Genomic DNA, 23,992 nt, shown 5'->3' with positions numbered 1-23,992 from the left:
CATAGCCTACATAATGTGCTATTAAACTGAATAAAACTTGTTACATTTCAGTGTTTTCTATTTTACGCTTATACCAATTTGAAGGTGCAGCTGTTGAACTCGCCGTTTAACTGCTCATTTAATGCAATGGCGCTTGCTGCGCGTGAAGCGCATCTCATTCACCTTTTTTGTGGAGCTGAAAATCCCGTAAGTTGGCGATATTGCACATGTCAGTATCGCTATTTCGATTATAATTTGATAAATCGTGCAGAGTGTTATTTACTGGCGATATTGGGAACTCTTAATGCACTTGATTGTTTTTGGTGTTAGCATGTTAGCTTTCAGTAAATTCGCTGTCCTACAACTGCTTTGCAGCACTGGACCTTTATACTTGCTACTTAATGTTGACCTTTTCACTGCAAATGGTGCTATCTGTGGGTGCAACAATAGCACATACAACAACCTACTATTGTTAAGTGGTGCCATGAACTCAATATTAAGAGTTAGTTTTGACTCTCCACTCTGTACCTTTAGTAGTAGGCTATCATTTAAAACAATATTTTACCTTAGAATGCATGTCTCACTCCTCATTTGTACAGTCGAGAGGGGTTTAGAATGACACACACACAAACGCACACTGACAGCCAAACGGACAGGAACTTTCAAATGGTTTATTTTTGGTCCTATGCATGTTAGTCCCCTTTTTGAATAAATCATGGTAATGAATAGTAAATGTTTTTCTTGCACTCTATACCAACGCTAAGACAGTCTCAACTGTTGTCGCAGCCTGGATCCCTGAGTAGGTTCCCGAGACAAACCACAGTCTGGGAATGTGTTCATCTGGGAATGTGTTCCTCTCATCTGTAGAGGTTATGAATTGACATTAACGCCCTCTACAGTTGCTAACATAACGGTCTGAGACCCTCTTGGTTCCCATGTTGAGGATTAGCGCTCCGTCCTAATGGCATGGCCATTCTCATTAGAACCTTAGGTTCCGTAGGAGGCTGGGTTAGGACTTGACATTTAAAGTACTCTGTCAGACCAATCCGTTAAACCCCTTCTGTCTTCCATCCATTCAGGTGGCCTAGTGTGTCCTGGTACCTTACCTGGAAATGGCACAGCGGAGTGGGCAGGAGGACCCGGAGCGGTACCTGTTTGTGGACCGCGCCGTTGTCTACAACCCGGCCACGCAGGCTGACTGGACGGCCAAGAAGCTGGTGTGGATCCCCTCGGAGCGGCATGGCTTTGAGGCTGCCGGCATACGCGAGGAGCGCGGCGACGAGGTGGTGGTGGAGCTGGCGGAAAACGGCAAGAAGGCCGTGGTGAACAAGGACGACATCCAGAAGATGAACCCGCCCAAGTTCAGCAAGGTGGAGGACATGGCCGAGCTCACCTGCCTGAACGAGGCGTCGGTGCTGCACAACCTGAAGGACCGCTACTACTCCGGCCTCATCTACGTAAGTGGTATCATGGATGTGATTAACAGTGGTTTTATTCTGTTGGTCTCCTGTACTTAAGATAGCACTATTCATCACATCCGCTTGCATTTGCCTTCATCCACCGCAAAACCGTTTGCCTTCCGATAAATCGCCATACCCTGCGTTTTAAAAATGGTAAGCTGCAGTGTACCAGATGACTGGTATCTCCCCTGTGACCACGACCCATTTAGCGTCATGACAGACACTTCCGGAAAAAAGACGTTAGCTTGCCGATGGAGACCGTTGACCCAGAGAGACGGCCGTGATGTCAGCTTTTCCAGTGGTTCTGTCCTCCAGGGGACGGCCGTAAGATGCAGGAGGATGAGGTCGTGTAGGAATGTTAATGAGGCAGAGGTTTTGTTTTCCCACTGGCAGTGACGACCTCCAAGGTGCAATATGAAGGGATTAGTTCCCTTGGGCTGTATTAAAAGCCCTCTGCCGACCCTTGTTCCCTACCGAACCACAGCACACTCCAGTGCTCCAGGCTTGGAGGTTAGAAGTAATAAAGTGGGTATTTGTAGTAACTGCCCTGTTAGGAATGACAAGAAGCCTTGTTATCCCCGAAGCCTATGCCCCAGACAAACTCTCCCCGACTAGGCCTGGGTGGCAAGGCGAGCTCCAGGCTTTATTTGAGGCCCTGTTGGTGCTCCATCCCTCGGTGTCTTTTAGCGCTAATGGACTGGCTTACTGCCAGTGGGCCTGATCTGTGCAGTAATCAGCCAGTTTGGGGGAGAGGCCTGTGCTGAGTCACTCAAGCACAGTTACCGTAGCACCGTCACAGGGCTCTTTGTCTCTTCCCAGATAAGCAGCAGCTGTCTCTGAATAACTGGCATATTTCTTGTATTGTACCAAAAAACGACTTGATTAAAAAATACCTCCCTGTCATTTTCTGTGGATCTAGAGCTCTTTGTCACTCTTTCATTTTCCTGTCTTTATCCCCCCCCCCATCTCTTTTTAAATGTAATTTTGGCCTCCTAAGGTGCCATCTTTGTCTTTCATATTTCCTCTAGCAGGCCAATGAATGAGCCACCAGGGGAGAAGTAGACTGCTGCAATTAGTAGTTAGTATGTCAAGTCGGCCTGAAGCAGTGTTCTGCCTTTGGAGGAGTCATCTGTTTATTTCTAGTCTAGACAATTATACCCTGACACAGTTGGGAAGGGGATGTGCAGAACATCTTCATCAGGGCTGCTGGTGGTTTGTCACAAGGTTCTTTCACTGACTTTGACTGGATATGACCTGCCCCCCCCATCAATTCTTCAGGGAAGTGTGAGCCCTGACCGTCTTAAACACTGCCACAAGGTCCAGAACATTGGACTCTCAGAGCTGTTGGAAATGCATATGTGCAGACAAGGTCTTAGCAGGTCTGGCAGGTTGTAGATAACAGTACCGCTCCTCTGGCTTGACCTAAACTTCAAAGCCATTGTCTCCCAACTAGGTTTATAGGACAGAGGCTATTGAGGTTTAAGGGAGGACACTTGGCTCCAGATGTCTGCTGGTTGGTCAGCTGCAGCATTCCTGTGGTCCATGGTCGGCCTCAGGAAAGCTCTGGCTCTTGGAATGAATGCGTTGTGTATTATTCAGGGCGCATGTTTATGTAACTTTGGACATCTCAGTATCTGTGGTATCATTTTGAACTGCAACAAGGCAGTGTTCTAGACAATCGCCCAAGGCCCGGAGTTTGGAGTTACATGCAGTCGCCGGGATCTGAAGACATTTCCTCTTCAGCCTCCCCCTAAGCCTGGCTTTCCCTCTCAATTGAAACTGTTGTGTCAACAAATTTTTTTAGCCACACTCTGAAAATACTCCTTTCCAGAGATACTTCTCAAACGACTACTCTTCCTCACACCTCTGGCTAGTGCCAGGCCTGCTGAGAGGAGTATGACACGGGGAACAATAAGAAGTCACTAAACACAGTTTAGACGGAGCTGATCTGCTGGCTCTGCCCTGGTTCTCCTTTGACCTCCCACACTTAGACCCAAAACTACACTGCACTGTTAGAAATGAAGCTTTGCTCATGGTTACTGGGTTATAGTGACACTCTCTACAGTTTTTAAAAAGAACCTTGATTAGACTTTTTTTTTTTTAATAAGCTATGGCAATCAAACCTGAGTGGCGCTTATAGGACAAGAAGCCAAGCTTCTCTGGGGTGACAAGTTAGAGAAGGGCAATGAAAACTTCTGATCTCTCTGTGTAGAGGCCATCAAGACTTGACCTTGCTAAGCTCAGCCTCAGCTTGGCACTTGTGGAAAACTGGGAACCTAGTCAACTGTGCCTTGACTATGGAGTCTACAGAGTCCTCTGTTGTTAATCAGAGACTGGGTTTTCTGGGTGCTCTACTGTGCTGTACTGAGAGACATGTTTTTGGACTTGCTTCATCTTCTACTCTGCGCTGTGTATGACCGATATGTCTGCTTCATGTACAACACTGTGTTGTGAGACGAATATGCTCTTCATCTACAAACCTTGTAAGACTGTTATGTTCTTGGCTGGGACTCAGGATATACCTCTGGACCCCTGTGCTCCCGGCTAAAATGTGACCCATCTCCCCTCGAAGTTGTTGTTGATGTGTTGTGTCTGGCCTGTGGCAGCCTCCGTGTCCGAGGTCTGTGCAGTGCGGCAGACTGGCCATCTGGTGACGACCCCCCCTCCCCCAGCACACGCCAGGGCATCCCAAAATCACTTATCAGGGCAGCCACCCTGAACGATGTGGCCATATAACGCAGTGCCACATTGCACTGAGCTAGGCGCTAAGTAGCTAGCTGGTACCCAAGCAGACACAACGCCATTGTTTCCACTCAGCAACTGTGTTAACCAGCCCCCCCCCCCCCCCCCACACACACACACACACACTTAATGGAATTTCCTGTCAGGCAGGCCGCAGACAGGGATTAACCCTCTCCTGGTCTGCCCTCCGCCAACCCCCCCCACCCCCTCCGTCTGACTGACACTGCAGGGATGATGTGGATGACAGTGGATTACAACTGTCCCCGCCCCCCCCCATTCCCAGGTTTGCATCACCGTTCCAGTGGATCGGAGCTTTGTTTCTGTCCGCCAGGGGGCCTGCTGGACATGGCGTGCACCGCGACCCCCGTCCCCTAGGCACCGGACTGTGTGCATCGTCAGTGGCGTTCCCGTCCGCAGCAAATGGGGAGCTCACCAGGAGGCGGAGGAGGAGGATGAGGAGGTGGTGGTGGAGGAGGAAGAGGCTGCGGGTGCCAACTGGGAGGAAATTTGGCAGCCGTCCAACAAGCTGCGTCTATATCCGAGGGACTGTTTCTGCATGAGCCGTTTCTTCTGAGTCAGCGGGAGAGTGTCCAAGATTTGTCCCTTTGGGATACGCAGTCATTACGGTGGCCGTGTTTTAATCGCGTGTAGAAGCGAACTGAAGGTCGGCCTTGACGTTAGCCTGCTTCGGTACGGCACAGCCACTGTCCTTTTATGCTCCCACATCTTCACCGTCTTTTCGCCGGCATAGCGGCCAAGGTCAGGTTCACTTTGTGATTAGTCACCGTGCGCTGAGCGGTTCACACTCCACTCCCGCTGCCTTGTGGGGATGGGAACGACAGTAATGAGTCCAGGGCCTGCGTGTGTCTGAGGGAATTCTCAGATCTTTCACCTGGTTCACACTGTTCTCTATGTTTTGCTGATGGGTACGTTGTCTGCCTAGCAAACCTGTGTTGTTAGAGAAGCCGTTTGTACGATTTCCACCCCGCAATACTTGGATGCATGTTTCGTTGCAGTTGAGAGAAAAAAGCAGCCAGTAATTTGTTTTTTTGATTAAGAGGTCATTTTAGAAACTAAAGAACAAAAAAGACAATCGGTAGGCCTATGTTGTGTAATGTTTCCTAACAAATAAAAGTATTTCTAATAATAAGTAAATTGGTATATTACAGATCAGACATTTCAGATGCCCCTGAAAGGAGGTTACCATGGTAGCGGAGACAGTAGCTGGGGGAACTATTTCTGCCACTTCTTAGCTTGTATCTGATGATACTGTGGTAATTTCATGTATTCTCATGCAGTTTCAATTTGAACTTGAACTAACATTAAAAACCACCAATCATGTGAGCCAAACTATACCCCCGAATCACTAACTTCAGGAGATTTTTGGTTGAAGTATGTTGAAAATGGTGGTAGGCTACAGGACAGTACTCCCTTTTTGGATGCAGTTGAAATTGTACAGCTATTAAACCAAATTTCTAAAATGTTTTGAAATCATAAGTGAGTTTTCTTGTCCCATAATTCACAACTAGCTAGTATCCATACTTGTGTATTTTTGTGTCCCAAGATAGCGAGCGAAACATTTACACTGAGCCCTGTGACCAAAATGTGTGCTCCCTAAATATGTGTGCTTTTTCAGTGGAAATGTGTGCTCGCTCAGTTTAAACAATGAGCAGGATAGGCTTGAAAATTGGGAATTCTGAACCAGGCATTTTATAAAGTTAGATTGCAAAGCTAGCTAGTTGTTGTCCAGTTAGTTATAATAAGCTAGTTGTTTGAAATATATGGCCATCTAATCATATATACATTGTTTCAGAATTTAACAATCTCTTCTTTTAGATTTGTTTTTGTGATATCATGGTGACTTCAGATTCTTTGTTTCCAACTCTGAATTTGTTTGTTTTTGTTTCTTCCTCCTGTAGACGTACTCCGGGCTCTTTTGTGTGGTAATCAACCCCTACAAAAACCTCCCCATCTATTCTGAGAACATCATTGAGATGTACAGGGGAAAGAAGAGACATGAGATGCCCCCTCACATCTACGCCATCTCCGAGTCTGCTTACAGATGCATGCTCCAAGGTTAGTCTCAATGTACTCATTTCACAGTTTTTGTGGCAAACTCATTCAAAGCGCAGGCCTGTCTTTGCTACTCATTGTAATGATATGCATGATCAGGTCTGGTTTACTGGGGCCGTCGAGTGCAGAGCAAATCAGAGCCAATTTAACTGAGTGAGGTGAGATGACATCGGTTGTTTTGGGATTAAGGTTGTGTTGTTGTTTGGCTGGAAGGCCCTGATCCGTGTAATTGGATCTGCCAGTACGTACATGCTGATATTAGTCCTTGTCTTGACTCCGCGGGAGCAGGTGCACTTAGCTCTCAGGGCTGTTAAGTGGAGGCGGATTGGATATTGTGACGTGCCATTTGGACATTGCAAGTTTTTACATTTACAGTGGCTCTCAAAAGTATTTTGTAATTTCACATTGTGTTACAGCATGAAATGGATTTCATTAGGACTTTTTGCCACTGGCACAATAGTCCATAATGTCAAATGAAAAAAATTATCTGCAAATTTAATGCTGCTAAATTAATTACAAATATAAAACAAAGTAGTCGATTGCATAGGTATTCACCGCCTTTACAATGACAACTGAATTAGCTGTGGTGCAACCAGTTGTCTTTAGAAGTAACAGTTGAATGGAGTGCACCTGTGTGGAGTCATGGTGTTTCCCATGATTTCAGGTTAAATACCTGCCCCTGGGATGTCCCACAGTGGGTTAATGACGTTAAGTTTAACTTTGGTGCATTCTAAGCAATTCTGGAATAAGGTTCTTCAAAACCACCAATCAGGAGTAGGATTTAAGAACATTTCCCATGCCTTGAATATCCCCTCGAACAGAGTAATTCAGACATGGAGAGAAACTGTAAATCTGTCCAGAACAGGCCGTCCTCAAAATACTGAGGACTCACAGGTCCTGATCATGGAAAATGAATGATAAACAATGCTGTGACGTCACTAGGAAAATGACTTAATTTAGCTGGATCGACAACATATGAGAAGCAGAGCCGCAGGCAGTGAGGGACATTGTACGGCCTTACGTCTGTGAGCGAATCAGACTCTCCAGTAATCACTTAGGAAACTTAAACACACTCAGACTCTTACATGATGTAATGGGTAAAGGAAAAAGGATATTCATTTGATGTACTCTATATACTGAGCTAATTGGACTGACATGTGTTGTAGACAGTTATTTGGCAGAGTGCAGGTAATTGTTAACGGCCATGATTTGTGTTTCTGAGGTGGTATTAGATTATCTTCATTTTTGAAAATCTGCTGAGTAACTGTTGAGGAGAATGTATCCCCAAATCATGTAAGAATCACGTTTTGGAAACCTGCGTTTTGAATGTTAAGTGTTATGTTACCTTTTTTGCATTTGCCAGGGCATTTCAGGGAGCTCTACTGTTATGATACTCAAGGCTTCGGTCTCATATTTCCAAACGAAAACGCCCAACATGTTGCCAGCCTTTGTTAAAGTTGTTGAACAGTCACCCTATGATTTAAGGGATTACTTCTCCCATTTGGGTACTTTAGGACCACCAATTCACTGGGGACCATGGTGTGTTCCATATTAAAGTCACAGTCATTTAAATCCTCCAATTATCTTAATTTAGTGCGACTCTGTTTAATGTAGTAGTTGCCCTAAATTCATGGGAGCATCTTAAGCATCATGGTATCACGTTTGTTCATGAAAACGATTCCAGAGGAGCTGGTCTTTAATTCTCGGCTTCTATTTCCACCTTGATGATAGTTATTTTCCCAGCAACACCTGGAATGCTGATGTGACGGAGGGCTATGTTCCCCATGCTGTGCTGATTAGTCGTGATCAGAACTATGCCGTTTTGTCTATCAGCAACACTGAAATGTAGACACAGTATCTGTCATTGGCTTATAAATCACAATGTCTGGGACCCCAGACAACCCACTTCAGACTTCTCCAGATTCCCAAATGGCCTTGACTTTGTCTCTGACATGGTGGAAGTATGTTAATGCCCCACAAGTGTTGGGTGAAGGGAACTCAACAACACCCTTTCTTATCAGATTCCAGAACTTGACTTTGATTTTAAGATCTTACGGTTGACGTTGAAACCTGCTTGTAACTTAATCCCAGCCGGTTAGTTTTTTTTCTCAGTCTTAGCTTTTCCTGGAATTTGCCATGGAAAAGGAAATCTCTTTTAGTGCCTAGGCTGTGTGTTTTACCCAGCAGGAGAAGCCTATATACATTCCTGTCCCTTGTGTGGATGTTTAATGACCGTTCAAATGTTATACTGGATTATTCAATTCGTTACACAGTATGCGATGTGATAAAAACTATACATAACTCGTTTGGAGGGGTTTTAAATAAAGATAACTGATTGAGGTGTTTGAAGCACCTGGCTGAAAAATGACTGCACTGTAAGTGATGTGGACCCTTGGCTACAAAATACCCATTTCTTAATTCCTCTCTGCGATTCTAATGCTATTGCTACTTTCAAACCCAGGGGTCCATAATCTTTTTCCATTGCTTTTCAGCCCCATCTCTATTACAAGCTAAATGCCAATCTTTTGTCTTTTTCCTTACAGCTGTGTACATTCTTGGAATTTATCAAATGTACGTCCACAGATGTTGTTTATTTGTATTTTTATTTTTTTTATTGAAGAGACATTTTTGGGAAACCCACAGTGGCCCTGGAATATGCCTGCAGGGGGTCAGGGGAACCCACACCGACCCTGGCGTGTGCCTGCAGGGGGTCAGGGGAACCCACACCGACCCTGGCGTGTGCCTGCAGGGGGTCAGGGGAACCCACACCGACCCTGGCGTGTGCCTGCAGGGGGTCAGGGGAACCCACACCGACCCTGGCGTGTGCCTGCAGGGGGTCAGGGGAACCCACACCAATCTAGAGTAGATCACTGGGACTAGATCACTGTGATCACTGGTACTGGATCAATGGGACTAGATCACTGTCAGCCGAGATGTTGACCTACATTGTGCAACACAATGGGTCCTTTGTCACTCTGTGGGGGGACCCTTCTTCCTGTGGGGGTTGGTTGTGACAAGCTGGCCGGTCCCTTTTTATCCAGGCCCTGATTGGTCTCGATGTAGAAAAGGAGGCAGCTTCTGCTAGTTGGTTGTATGTGTGAAAAGTTCAGGGGCGTACATGTTTACCTGCATACACCTTCCCCAGTCATACTTTTGTCGTGAGTCCTGCTTGCTTCACGGCCGAGTGAGTCCTTCTTTCCCTCTGGCTTTCTCGTTGGGGTGCAGGATATGGAGATTTGAACTTTGAATAAGTGCCTTTCTCCTGTCAAAATCCCATGTTGTGTATGTGCTTCATTTCACCCTTTTAGAAGAGCCACCGTTCTCTATTGCAAGCCTATTTAATTTTGTGAAAGGACCGGCAGTTCTATGCACCCATTCAGGCTTGCCTCTGTATTGGTCATCAGTGTGTTTGTCTCTAAGAGGTTTCTAGGTGCGATTTTTACGCAACAGTGCCAGCTCTGCCGCTGAGCAGGTCTACAGCCTGATTCCATTCCGTGACTTTAGATGTACAGTATGTTGTAGACAGTTATTCCATGATAATGCCACTGGGTTGCTGGATATAGTGTTATGGATATCATTGTAGCGTTATCACTGTGCAGTTATTGTAGGCATTCCAAATTGACAATCAATTCAAAATTGTCCTCAAGGGAGAGGCATTCATTTTATGTAATTTATTCAGCTACATATATTTTACAGGGACTTGTGCTGGTCAACATTTCTGCTAATTTGCCAGATTGTTACCAGGATAATTGTTCATTTGCGGTCCCCAGGCTGTCATCTTTGTATGCCCACATCTTCATCCAATGAACTTCCAGATGTCAAATCAAGTTAATGGCTAAAGGGTGTCTAAACCTTTCCAGGGTCCAGTCATTATCACAGCATTTCTTAAAAGCCAGCCAATGCCCTGATGGAAGGTTAAATGAGGTGTAACTTCACAAAGGGTGGGTTGTGCAGGCCTTACCCTACCACAACTAGACCCACACATCTGCTGTTGATTACTATTTCAGATACTTTCCATGATCTCCCTTGATGCTCTAGACCGATGGCATCCAGTTTGTTACAAGGGGCTAATTTTAACATTTCTGGAACGTGCAGTTAGGAAATGCAAAGCGACATTGTTTTCTCGATTTGAACCGTGCGTTGGTTGGGAGAAGAAACGGCAATGTCAGCATGGGGTTTCCAAGAGTGGACTGGACCCGCCTTTACGGTCCCACCGGGCCCCAGCAGCATGGTTGTTCAACAGCATTCAACAAAGCTTTGTCTTATTCCAAAGAAGACGTCCAGAGAAGGGCCTCTGCAAGAACTTTGTTTCATTGTTTATTCTACTCAAGGCAGACTAACAGGTATATACTGCATGATACTATTTAGCGATTAATGTCCTGTCATGCTCTTCACCATCATCAAAACACCAAATGAAGGATAATAATTTGGAAGAATGGTGTTTCATCCCTCCAGGAGAGTTCCAGAGACTCCTATGACAAGGCACATTGAAGCTGTTCTGGTGGCTCCTGGGGCCCAACACCATACTGAGACGCACAATGTTGTTTCGTCCTTTAATTTGTCACCGTCTATGAATTGGCTTCATAAGCTCATAGAGCGTCTGAGCCAAATTGTTTCATGGAACCCCCTTCATTACTGAATGAATCTCATGAAAATGCATGCCAAGGAAAAGCATGTGTTTTGATGATACTCTTTAAAGATGAAGACATTTTACGTACGTGGCGTTTATTGTGAGGAGACTTGTAGGGTACACGCAAGGAATGGGATTGTTCTAACGCAGATCAAATGACTCAAGGTAGGCCCACTGTGGACGTGATTGGCCCACCTGTTACCAATTAGACCTGCAGTGCTTTTCATGGCCAAAGTTCTACTGGACTGAATCCACGGCTTTGTGCCTAGTCCCTTCATCCCGTGTCCACTACAACACACTGACTACATGCCAGAATTATTATGAATCTATTGGAATAGAGAACTGCCAGGTTTCAACAGGATTCCAAGTGGAATTGCAAAAATACAAGTACAATCTCCCTATGAATCAGTTGTTTTGGTGAGTGTTCTCTTGCCTTTAGGCATGGATGCAGGAAGCACTAAAATAATTATGGTTTTGATAATTTTTATTGATAATATTATTTTCCTAATGTCCTCCACCATGTTATTTGTACAGTAGTTTAAAATGTCTGGCTTGAATAAACTTGCTTGCTTGTATTTTTTAAGTTGAGAGAGAACTCTGTCCCATTTTTCACCAGTTTACCAGAACTTGTGGCCCTAAATTAAACCAGCCCTTAACCAGCAGAGAACCTCATCAGATTTAGCAGCATTCCTTCGATGTCCAGCTGTCAAATTTAAGGAGTCCTGGATTTCCCTTGATGCGCTTCTGCAATTTGAGCACCAACACAGACAGCACCGAGGTTTCCTTTGCCTCCCTTGAGGTCCACGTCAAGCCCAGCTACACAGCAGCACACAGCCAAGAGAACCCTGGAGATACGATATGAGCGTTGTTGATGTCATAAATCTGTAAAGCTCTGAAATACACTGACAATGATCTATTACTGTGGCCCTTTGCCTCCACAGTTCTTAAAACGTCTGTCTTGGTGTTTGGCCACTAAACGCTCCACCCTAATCACTCCACAATGCGACCTGGTACCACATTGAAGGCGGCATTCCATTTGAGCAATTATTTTTTTAATTTTAAGTATCTCTTGAAGTGACCAAACAGAGATGGGGGGGGGGGACAAAGTCTTGTGCAATTCCGTTTTCCCAGACAGAATTGCACAAGACTCATTCGCCTCCCCGTAGGACATTGGAGTTTAACGGCTGGGGATGAAGGTGATGTGAGGGTCCCTTGGGCTGCTGTTTGGGTCCTCAGGTGGGTGAATCATTGTCTGCTGAGACTGCATGAGGCTGACTGGGACCCTGATGGTCTTGGGTATGGAGGAGAGGAAGTTCTGTAGGACTCCTTTTGCCTGTCCTGGGCAGGTAACTTACTGCAGCCCTAGCCAAGTCCCCCATCCCCGTTCTGTGACGTTGGCCTTAGTTAGTGGAGAGCGAGGAGAGATGTTAAAAGACATGCGTTTTACACGACCTGTGGAATTCAGCATTTGTCAGTAAAATAAGCCGGAATTGAACCACCAATCAGGAGTAGGATTTAAGAACATTTCCCATGCCTTGAATATCCCCTCGAACAGAGTAATTCAGAAATAAGCCGGAATTGTCTCAACCTTCCGTGGCTTTACATAGTGTTCTGTATGCCATACATGGTGGTACCTGGGAAACATTTCACCTTTTGTCTACGTGCCAGTTTAATGCATGAGCAAATCCTTATTTAGAGAACTGTTTCCAGGTGAGAATCTTGGCTCTTAGAGCTAATGTATTCTCATAAGTTGAGCCCCAAGCTGCTTTCCTACCTGTTGCTCTAGCTTCGCCTTTGACTGTGCGCTGGCCATTACAGGAATGTGCTCTCCAGTACTCCAAGGCCTTTGTGGTGGTCCGGGAGGAGGTCTTGTGGCTGGCCTCTCTCTGGGCGGCTGAAGATGAGGTCACAGTGAGTTTTTATCTTCAAACGACTGGCCGCCAAATTCCTGCGCGCTGTAGTCGGTTGCCGGCCCGGCTCGGGACAGCTGGTTCTGCTTTCCGGGCAGGCCTGAGCCACACTGGCTGTCCACTCATCCGAGTAATATGAAATGTGCCATGCATGCTCAGTGAGAATTCCTGTCTGCATTGTCGCCTAGTGGGTTGGCTTTGGTAGAGCATACAGTCAATGAGCCTTGTTCAGTGCCTGAGGCCGAAGGCTTGTTAAGTTCTTGGTAATTGGTAATTTTGTCACAGACTTTGTACTATAGGGTTTTTCCCTTAGGTCAGTGACCCAACTGGAGAAAATATATTGAACTTGCTTCTATTTCTTTAGTAGAATTGCAGGTGCGTGACCTTGATATATACGCCATGATCAACAGTAACTATTGAAATATGCTGAAGTAGGTCTATGCCTCAGGGCCTATCAGTTCACTCTCTCACTCCCCTCTGTTCTATTGTGCAGTGATGGCTGTATTCCAGTAGTACATGACCTGTCTCCTGTACTTTATCTGACATTTAATTTAACCACTTATTTCCTAGACATTCCCTGTATCCAAATGTACTATGTGCCAATGTACTATAGTCCAGGTCAGGTTAACTGCACATAGTGTAATTGTCCAGACCTTGATTGTAAGGGTAATTTATACCCAGAAACACAAATAATGCAACTCCTATACATTTGCAGAAAACCTCTGTTTTTTTCACTATGGTTTAACTTTTAAGTGTAATCAGAAAATTATATATTAAGCTGTTGTAGGTAGATTCTGTTGACTGGAAAAATCGGCAACATTTAATGTTGCTTTTAAAACCGTTACCTGCGCAACAGATTGCCAAATCAGCCAGTATTTGATGTGATTTCTTATAAGGACCCATGTTGGAAACAGAGTTTACTCTAGACCAATATGGCAGTTAAAATTCCAGAATTCCAGCCATATAGAACAGCTAGCGGACAAACCCTTGTGCTCAAAAGTTTGCATACCATTGGAGAATTAGTAATGTATGTACCATTTGTAAAGAAAACATGATTGAGCCGGAAAACATGTCTTATTTCTTATGGGATTCACATTCATCTGTAAGTCATAACAGAATGACACAATCATAAAACAAAACATGGCAAACCTATTTTTTTTACTGACCCCTGTTCAAAAGTCTGCATACCCTTAGTAGTTAATACTGTGTATTGCCCCCTTTAGCGTCAATGACAGCGTGCAGTCTTTTGTAATAGTTGTCTATGAGGCCCAGAGTTCTTGCAGGTGGTGTAGCTGCCCATTCATCTTGGCAAAATGCCTCCAGGTCATGCAAAGTCTTTGGTCGTCTTGCATGAACCACAAGTTTGAGATCTCCCTAGTGTGGCTCGATGATATTAAGGTCAGGAGACTGTGATGGCCACTCCAGAACCTTCACCTTTTTCTGTTGTAACCACTGGAGGATGAACCTGGTCTTGTGCTAAGGGTCATTGTCGTGCTGGAAAGTCCAAGAGCGTCCCATGCGCAGCTTTCGTGCAGAAGACTCCAAATTGTCTGCCAGTATTTTCTGATAACATGCTGCATTCAACTTGCTGTAAATTTTCACAACATTCCCTGTGCCTTTAGAGCTCACACACCCATAAAATATTAGTGAGCCACCACCATGCTTCACAGTGCCTGCTATGTGATGATAAATGGCTTCATATGATCGATATCCTTAAATTTCTTTCATATTTTCAAAATCAATGCCAAAGTTTCACAATTTCTGCAAGGGTATGCAAACCTATGAGCACAGCTGTATGTTTTAAATAGCCATATAATTGCCTACATTTAAACAGCAATAAAACACAAACGCAATGATTCAACAGATGTCAACAGATTTTGATTCCAAAATATTGTTTCCAATCTGGATTTTGAAGCCAATGTTAGAAACGTCTCAACAAATACCATGCAAATTGTCATTTTCCTTAGGATGTCAGATGTTTGACAGCTCTGTGCAAAGTTAAAGGTGCAGATCATTTACTGAAACTCGTTTGCTTCTAAATTTCAGCATCTTTAAATCTAGAATTGTTTTGCTATGCACCATAATGTTGCCTAATTTTGCATCATTATTATTTAATAACTCTGGTCGACCATTTTGCATAAACTCTGATCGACCAAAGGAAAACGCACTTATGAAAAATTAAATTAAATACTCTGGTTTAACATTGTATGTTGAATTTTGTCATTTCCAACTATATTTCCTAATTAGACAATACGCATTAAAATGAATGATATAAATATGTTGTCCCATTGCATGTTAAATGCTGAAAGATGTTTTGGTACATAAGGGAGGCTATTTCAAATAACAAGGCTTTTCTGTGGTTTTGCTGGCCTCAGTTGCTCCATCACTTGTTTTTTTTTCTTTTTCAAACCAGCCCGGGGATGTCTGCTTCGCCTTCGAGTCGTATGCTGGAGTTACATGCTTAGTCACATGACCAAACACTCAGTAATGTCTTACTGTAAGAGCGAGCAGAAGCTCGCTGTTTTCTTGGCAACAGATCGTAGAGGTCACACAATATCAGGCTATTTAATATGCTATTAATCTATTTCTTTATTCATTTGGCATGTTTCCCGCCATGACATTTTGTCTGTTGATATATTAATCTGCCAGACAACTACAGCTTATTCCAGCGAATAAATGCTGGCATTTGCCGGCAAACATAAACCCTGTTTGGAAATGGGAGACTGGATGCACTAGATCTGTCAATTGGCTTTATTTCCTGTACCGGAAAATATGTTAAACTAAAATACGTGTGTAATGCAACCAATTGGACAGTTTTTATGGACAGCATTTAGGAAGCATTGCCATTGGGTTTGTTTAGGGGGCTGGTTGCATTGTGTCTTAGATCTCATGATCAGCCAATCCACATTGTTTGTGTTTGTGAGTGTTATCTTGACTGCTGTAAGCACAGATGACAGCTGAGAGGGACCAGGCATACAGGAACAGTCCAAGAAACCCCTTTTGTCGAAAACAGTTTTGGAGGCATAGAACTCCTCTCAATCAATCGTAATTCCTGTCTGAACTAATAGTTTTATAATGAGGACTCAGGCATGAATGTCAGAAAGAACAAAACAGCAGTATAATTTTACTGGACAGTTTAGCACTGCTGGAGTTAAGCACTCTGCCCGACATGCAGTGGAAGCCAATAATGGCGGCTGTGGTGTTATACTAGTAAACAGTCTTGGCTACTTAAATGGGATAGGTTTTCCATGTCTCTTCACACAATATAATGCCGCAATTGCTAATTCCAGCCAAGTTTTACAATTTCAATGAAGATGTTGGGTGGGCTCCTTTTGAGAATAGACCAGTACAACAACTGCTAATTTTTCAGTTTTGGGAAATCCCTATTGGGGAGACGTGTAATCAGAAAAGTTTATTATACCATCACAGGTATATTCTGGTGACTATAAATAGGAGAAAAATCACTGCCCTTTCATAATGCTTTTAAAACCATTACCTGCACTTCCAAATCAGCCAGTATTTGTCTAGAACACACCCAACATCCATATCATCCAGACCGGTGGGTGGGGGGGTTGTATTAAAATGGAGTAGCAAACAATTTGTGCACAAAGCACAATCACTGCGTGATTGTAACCATAAACTCTTAGGCTTTTTAGCACTTAATTCATTCAAGCATCACTTTAATGCCTTATTGCAATGCTAAAGTTGCACTGCGCTGTTTCTGACTTCAAGCCTATACACTCCTGAGAGTAGGCTGGCACATTAGGTGGTATAAAGAATTTAAATTTTAATAAGCATGGAATACACAAACATTCTGTATTAGGCGTTTTGGCATATCATTGAATTGTTTTTGATTAGGTGTCTGTAAGCCTTCTGCAGTATTTACTTTTTGACGTGGCGCGTTACGCTTCTGGAAGTATCTATGTGACAGAGGGTGAACTAGCAAAGTAAGGATGCACCTGGTCGACAACAATGATCAGATTTGCTGTGGTATTAAAACCTTGAGTGTTATCCAGGGATCTAATGTGTGCCAGGAAAACATTCCCCGGGCCATTACAGCACCGTTGACATCAGGCAGGATGGGTTAATGGTCTCATGCTACTTGTGCCAAATCCTGACAGCCATCAGCATGACTGTAATGGAACTGAGATTCATCTGACCAGGCAAGGATCCACTTCTCAGATATCCAGTGAATGTGATCGACGCCCGACCGGAGCTTTTTATTTGTAGCTGAAGTGGGTCTTGGTTTTATCTTCCGCTCTTTCCTTGACTTTTCCCAAAAATAGTCATTTAAGATGCTGTTCTAATGTTGATATAATTTAAATTTCACAAACCGAGGTTGTGTTTAGAGTTCCACTTATCCACTGATTTCAGAGTATCAGTTAGTGTTTCTAACACTCTGCAACAGATGGCCTACACAAACATTAAGTAATGACAATGCTATTGTGTAATCTGAAATATTAAATATTTTAATAATACCCAGTGCCCTTATAAAAGCACATTTTACAATGACATATACTATGTTATACCTGTTTATTTTACTGTTAGAATGTTTGAGTGGAAATTTCTCATTGTCAAAAGGTCCAAGGCCTTTCTGATGTCTTCCATTAAATCTACAAACCACTAGTTTTTCTTGTTTATCCAACCCAGTTGTTTTTGCCTATTTATTGAGCCATTAATTGTTAACAGCACAACAATCTTTAGCACTAGGTAATGAATTGGGCAAACGCACTACAACTGAATAGGTTTTTAAATAATTATCCTCAAATATTTTTACAGTCTGTCCTGTCCTGTTCCCTGGAGCAGCCTCAGAGGCTATCCAAAACAATCAAGTAATGTGAAGCTGTGAAGAGCATTATCTATCATGCAGTTTTCTTAGGAAAAGGCCTATTTTACTGAAATGACAGCTTTGCATGGGTCCCCACCTATACCCACTATGTCTTTTGCTCCTCGTTGTTGTCCGTGTTTTGTGATCTGCTAGGGCTTGTAGAGGTTGAAATATTGGCAACGAGTTGGAAGTGCGTTGCCTTTCCTGAATCGCATGCTTGCAGTGTCTGCAGCTAGCCAGATAAAGGCTGAGACATTTCTACTCTGGCCTCGCTGGCTGCATCTGAAAGAGATATGGCTTGTGAATGTAAAGGGAGACTCAGCTAGGAGAAGATAACGACGCGTGTCTCTGTAGCACCATGCGCAGGACAGCGGCTGATGACATAACGCCGTCGAATGCCTGTAAATCCTTTTGCTTCTGTGAGGGTGCGTGAGGTTGCCTCAGGAAGAACCTGCCTGAAATCCTGCTCGGTCGGTAATAAGCCAACCAGCTGTGCCTCCGCTGTCAGCTCTCTGCTGTCCTCACACATCCCTTCCTGCAGAATGACCTGGGCCAATCTATCTCTATCCAGTAGAACTCTCCGGAAGTCCCCCAGCCAGCCCTTCAGCCGCCTCTTTTTCCATCTGAAGACTGTTTCAGCCTGCCTGTGTCTGGCAACACTGAAAGAAATGTGTAGTCAAGGTTACTGTAGCCAAGACCATTAGCATTCCGTTCTGTGCATGTGCAGTGTGTCTCATGGTTGAATGAACAGCCTCCTCCACCGCAACAGTTGTTTTATTCATGTTTACAGAGTTAGTTCTGCTGGGCTGGAATCGCAGATGAGCTCATCCTGGACAGAAATTAAATCTGAACTTTTTCCTCAAAACCAGGTCTTGACATTATCGATCTTATATAGGCATGTGCCGTTACTGCATCCAGGGTGTAAAAGGCCTTTATCTGAGAGAGTGTCACTTCAACTGACTCAGGAAAGAGGTCATGGGAAATGTCAGTAGCCTGTCGTCATCTGTAGAAGATGGTGAAAGGCAAAATGCCTCAGCTGAGAAGCTTTGCAGACTGTTTCCAAGGGATATTTTGTGATTTTTGCTCTTCAAAACCCGGGAAACTAATCTACTCAAACTGGGTGATTGGGCATTTGATAGGTCTTATACTGTTGCAGCTGAATGTTTTGACGCTGTTGGATTGTCTTCATATAATTTGCACTGCCTCTAAACATTTTATTACATTTTCTCTTATATTAAATCAGAAAATGTGTAGAAATACCACTGACGAAATCATTGATATCCTAGACTGAATATTTGTTAGCACAGCCTTGGGCCAAAAACTGTATGTGCAGTTTTTCCCGCTCTTATGCCAACTGCTACAGTTCTGCCGTATTTAAAGCCTGCCTCCCAACTGCTGTTTTAAGATCTTTCCACAGGTTTTTAATTGGATTTCAAAGGCAGGTGTTCTTTAAAAGGTCAGATTTATAATTTTTTCATTAAACATACAGATAGTATATCAAAAAGCTCTAATTTAGTCTCATCTGTCCACAGGAGATTGAGGCATGTTTGGGTGTGTTTTGGCAAATTGCATTGTCTGTGTGTCTGCAGTGGGGTCCTCCTGGGACTCCTAACGTGGAACCCCCTTTCAGTTCCCAACTAGGGATACACCAATAAGAACATTCCTGGCCGATAGCGGATATTCAACACAAACGGCCAATATTGATACTGATACCAAATTATCAGTGTACATTTATAAGAAAGTGTTGCAACACAATTGGTCATACAAAAGACTAAAATCAGTCTGATACAATGAAGAAGAGTTATGTGATAATAAACCTACATTTATTTCTTATTGTCCATTTATACAATTCCTGGATATATCCTAGATGTAGTAATGAATGTATTGACGTATTACTACAACATAATATTAACAATAAGACACACAACATAAGCAAATAAGAAATAATATGAAAATTACTGCAGCATACTGGGTGTCTATTCAGACAAAAGTACCATTGGTCTGAAATAATCAGACAAAAATACAATCTGCCTGAAATAATCAGAACCAATTTAATTACATTTCTATAATCAGGTGATATGGATTGCTGGACAATACATCAGTGCATTCTTAAGAGGAATTATCTAACTACATCAAGAAGTGCCGAATAACATTTTCTGAGCTATTTTATAATTTCTTTGTGAAATAAGATGAGGTACATTTGGTAAATTTTTATTGTTTTGGTTTTAACTGCAAACCTATGAAATATATTGTGTAAATTCAGCATTATTTGAAGTGCGACGGAGTACATTTTTGGCACATCTGTATATATAAAGAAACATTTTATTCATGAGTTTGTCTAAATCGGGTAAGTAGATAATGATTCCAAATCAGTTGGTTTTCAGTGTACAATAACACTTCAGATATGCTCAAAAACATGATATTAAGTCCCAACATTTTAGTCTCTGAGTTACAATGCAAAGCATACATTGATGTTACTGCGTGCCCAGAATTAATGGCAATATTATACCATGTGACCACTAATATATTGATAATATGCTTTTGAAGTGGTAGCACAAAGTTTATTACACATCAACACTTTCAGACCCAGTTTAATATGTTGAGTGAGAATTAATAAAGATACACTAGACAAATTACTTGCTTGCTCGGTAGCTGCCCTAAAGCACCCTGTCAGGACCAAATGGAAACCAGCAGCACCTCACTCTGTTACTAAAAGATGGTGAAGACCTGCTAACTTTGATCGGGACATGTTAAATGTGTCGCTTATTACATCACTTGTGGAGTCCCAGGGACTATTCCACATGTTGCCTGATTTAATCCGACCGCTTTGTATTGCACTCGCTAACAACCAAGTGGTCTTTTAGCTATGTGGGGAAATTCCTGAGATTATTAGGAAATCCTATTATGTACGTCATAAATAATCCTAATGGAGATGAAATAAAATGAGCCATGTCCATGAACTGCTGGTGAGGTGTAACCTAGAGATGTGTTAATCCTTTGAAAAGATGCACCCCTTCTAAAGAGCCCCGGCTGCCTTGAGTTATCGACTATACATCGTTTTTTCTGCTGCACATCACGACTCGCCCCTATATTGGATAGGAACTCATTAAACCTGTGAACACGTGATCTCCGGACTCCGTCATGTTATTGATGTCTTCATGGGTAATCTTTAACACAGGGGGGGCTCCTACTCCGCACTAATACTGATTGGACCGAAAGCTGTTATCATGGCTATGATGCTGTTCTGCTCCTGACCAGTCATTGACTTGTTTGTGTATTGCTCTAACTCAGCACTTATAGTCCTGTCTAAGAGCCTCATGGGTATACCGGACAGATTTAGTACCACCTTACCTCTGTTACTGTTGGTGGATGGTGTTATCCAAACTTCGCGTTTGGCCCATTTCTTTGGGTCAGCCTGACGCTCTGCTTCTGTGACAAGAGCCTGGCCTGTGTCAGTCTGAAGACAAAGGCTGATGTCAACAGCCAGCTAGAGGAACCCAGAGGGGGCCACTCCAGACCAGGAGGGAGCCAATGAGCGTTCTAACACGAAGGGAGCCAATGAGCGTTCTAACACGAAGGGAGCCAATGAGCTTTATAACTAGAAGGGAGCCAATGAGCTTTATAACTAGAAGGGAGCCAATGAGCTTTATAACTAGAAGGGAGCCAATGAGCTTTATAACTAGAAGGGAGCCAAAGAGCTTTATAACTAGAAGGGAGCCAAAGAGCTTTATAACTAGAAGGGAGCCAAAGAGCTTTATAACTAGAAGGGAGCCAAAGAGGCCTGTTCCAATGCCCCCCTGACGGGGTCTAAAACACACCTCGCTTACTTGGCTGACGCCCCGACACCCCCGTAGGTATCTGGTGATATGGGCTGTACTGGTGATATGGGCTGTACTGGTGATATGGGCTGTACTGGTGATATGGGCTGTACTGGTGATATGGGCTGTACTGGTGATATTGGCTGTACTGGTGATATGGGCTGTACTGATTGGCCTCAGCCAGCCGGGGCCTGAAACTTCCCTCGTTTACCATTCATCATCAGCCCAGTCTGGACGGGCCGGTAGCAGACCGAACAGGGTTAAGCACGATAACAAATGTACAGAACTGCAAATGACTGTTGTTCACAGGGGGGTATCTGGTTAAAGAGTGAGTTAATGTTTGAGGAGAGACACCATTGGGATGCATAATGTCTCCAGTGCATTTCCCATTAACAGAAGAACAAGACAGTCTTTAAATAAAACCAAATAATACTGTTCAGGTTATATTTTCTGCATTTTTCTGTTTCATTTAATGTGGGGAGTTATAGAGGAGATATTGTCTTGCACATGTGCAGTCTGGTTACATAGAATGAAATGCTGTAGGTAACAAAAACATACCCAGAATACAATGCGATTCGAGCACACATTGTCTATTAACCTTTTAAGTGTCTCAGGTCCCTGTCCCCCTATACATTTTAGTGAGGGAAGGAGGCTCAGCGATTACAAATGGTTTTATTAAACTCACTTACATGAACAGACCGGTAATAATGCAGAAATCAAACATAGAACAAGGGCATCCCAAACAAAAGTATTCACACCATAAACAAACAAAAATATTATCATAAAACATTCTCACTTCTTCAACTCACTGTCACTTTCAGGTATCTCCTTGCTCTGTCCTGCTCATCAGGGCAGTTAACTGTTCTGTCGCTCTCCCTCATTTCTCCTTAGTCTTTCTGGGTGTAAATCACCATCTGCCCTAAGTTGTTCATTGAGACATCTGTTTCTCTCATCAGCCTAGGAGTCTATGATGCTGGCCGTGGCACATGTAGTTTTCATTGGTTTTATGCTCAGCTTTCCTCGATTTGCCGCCCTAATGCCAACATGGCCTCAGCACTTATCTATCTAATGCAGGGGTTTGGCACAGCACAGCTTACCTTTGAAAGCTTATCTAATTCCACCTCCATTTTGTGAGCTTCAGATTGCTTTAGAGCGCCTGTGAAATGTCAGAAATTCTAAAGTATTTGAAAAGTCTTTGTGCAGATGTTGACCTTTTGCCTGTTTTGAAGGTGATATCTCTGACTCAGACATTTGATCTTACAAGCTCAGTAAAGTTGGCTATTTTCTGTTGAAACTAACTCCAGTTAAAGCCCGTCATCCAGGCATGCACTGATACGTTGATTCGAGACCTTGGTTCAATTTGACAGCACATATTGAGAAGGGATTTGGTTCAGTGCCCTTGTTTTCCTGAATCATTTCCTTCAAGGCTCAAAGACTCAGAGGTTGTCTAAAACAGTGATGTGAACCTCAAAGGCGCTGGACCATGGACAGGGATGTGTCGGCTAGTGAAATGCAGACGTTGGGTTTCCTCTTTCTTACTGTCTTTCATTCTCTCTCTTTCACAGATCGAGAGGACCAATCAATTCTTTGCACGTGAGTAACCTCAGATGGTGGGATGCTGCATTCACAAGTGTTATAACAAACATCTCCGATGTTTAATCCGATTCAGGGGAAAGTTTAATGGCACCAAAACTGTCCTCTCTTGAATGAAATATACAGTAGGCCCACCTGCAATGCATTACTGCAAAAGCTCAGTTAAATTTTTTTAATTTGCCTTATTAAAGCTGACATTAACATACTTAGCACTGATTATAGATCTAACTTGATGTAAATTGAATTGAACTAGAACAGCGCCAGAGGCCTCTATTGTTAAAAGGAGCCAACTCACTGACACAGAACAGTGGGACAGACACTTGGAAAAAAGAGAGGCTGGGAAGATGGGAAATGTCTGGCATTGCTGGTAATGACACACACACACACACACACACACACACATTCACACCCTGGCTTTCATCCCGTCTAGCACCCGATATCTACAGATGACAGGAATGCTGCCAGAGACAAATGTCAGTGTAGCGTCTCCGACTAAGCCTTTGTGACAAGCCTACGCTGATGACGTGTGAAGGAGCACACAGGGTGAAGCATCCCAGAGGGCGTGTCCCCCCCCACCCCACCCCACCCGTTAAACCATTGCCCCAGAATGTGCATTGAGCAGTAAAGGCAGGAGCTCATTGTACTACACTCAAGAGTGTATGACCATGAGGAAGACAGCTTTTCAATAATATCAGGCCTATATAATTTCTTGCTGCCCAGGGCGGTCTGGCGGGCTGAATAGTGGACTCTAGTGCCCATATACTACTGCAGCATGGCTTGGTGTGCGTGCGTGCGTGTGTGCGCGTGCGCATGTGCGTGCGTGCGTGCGTGCGTGCGTGCGTGTGTGTGTGTGTGTGTGTGTGTGTGTGTGCGCGTGCATGCATGTTGAACGCTTAAGTGTGTGATTACAACCCGCCATTTGGGATATTTACAGGACCGCGCCCCTCCCCATCTGATAC

General features: G+C 43.6%; 1 protein-coding gene across 8 annotated transcripts in view; it reads left to right on the top strand.

Moving 5' to 3' along the window:
• LOC105012284 (myosin-10) overlaps positions 1-23,992 on the top strand; it is a 59,257-nt gene that overhangs the window by 4,000 nt on the left and 31,265 nt on the right. For 7 of the 8 annotated variants that reach the window (XM_020049804.3, XM_020049801.3, XM_020049803.3 and 4 more), the window contains exons 2-4: positions 1,059-1,436; positions 6,101-6,257; positions 23,006-23,033. In XM_020049804.3, the coding sequence (XP_019905363.2) occupies positions 1,092-1,436; positions 6,101-6,257; positions 23,006-23,033 (530 nt within the window). In that variant the 5' untranslated portion in view covers positions 1,059-1,091. Of the gene's footprint in view, positions 1-1,058; positions 1,437-6,100; positions 6,258-23,005; positions 23,034-23,992 lie in introns of those variants that run through there. The other variant, XM_034294336.1, reaches the window with a different exon arrangement.

The sequence above is a fragment of the Esox lucius genome, chromosome 9 (assembly GCF_011004845.1).
Source record: "Esox lucius isolate fEsoLuc1 chromosome 9, fEsoLuc1.pri, whole genome shotgun sequence".
Taxonomy (NCBI): Eukaryota; Metazoa; Chordata; class Actinopteri; order Esociformes; family Esocidae; genus Esox; species Esox lucius.
Note: the sequence above shows the minus strand (reverse complement) of the source record. Positions and strands in the feature narration are given on the sequence as shown.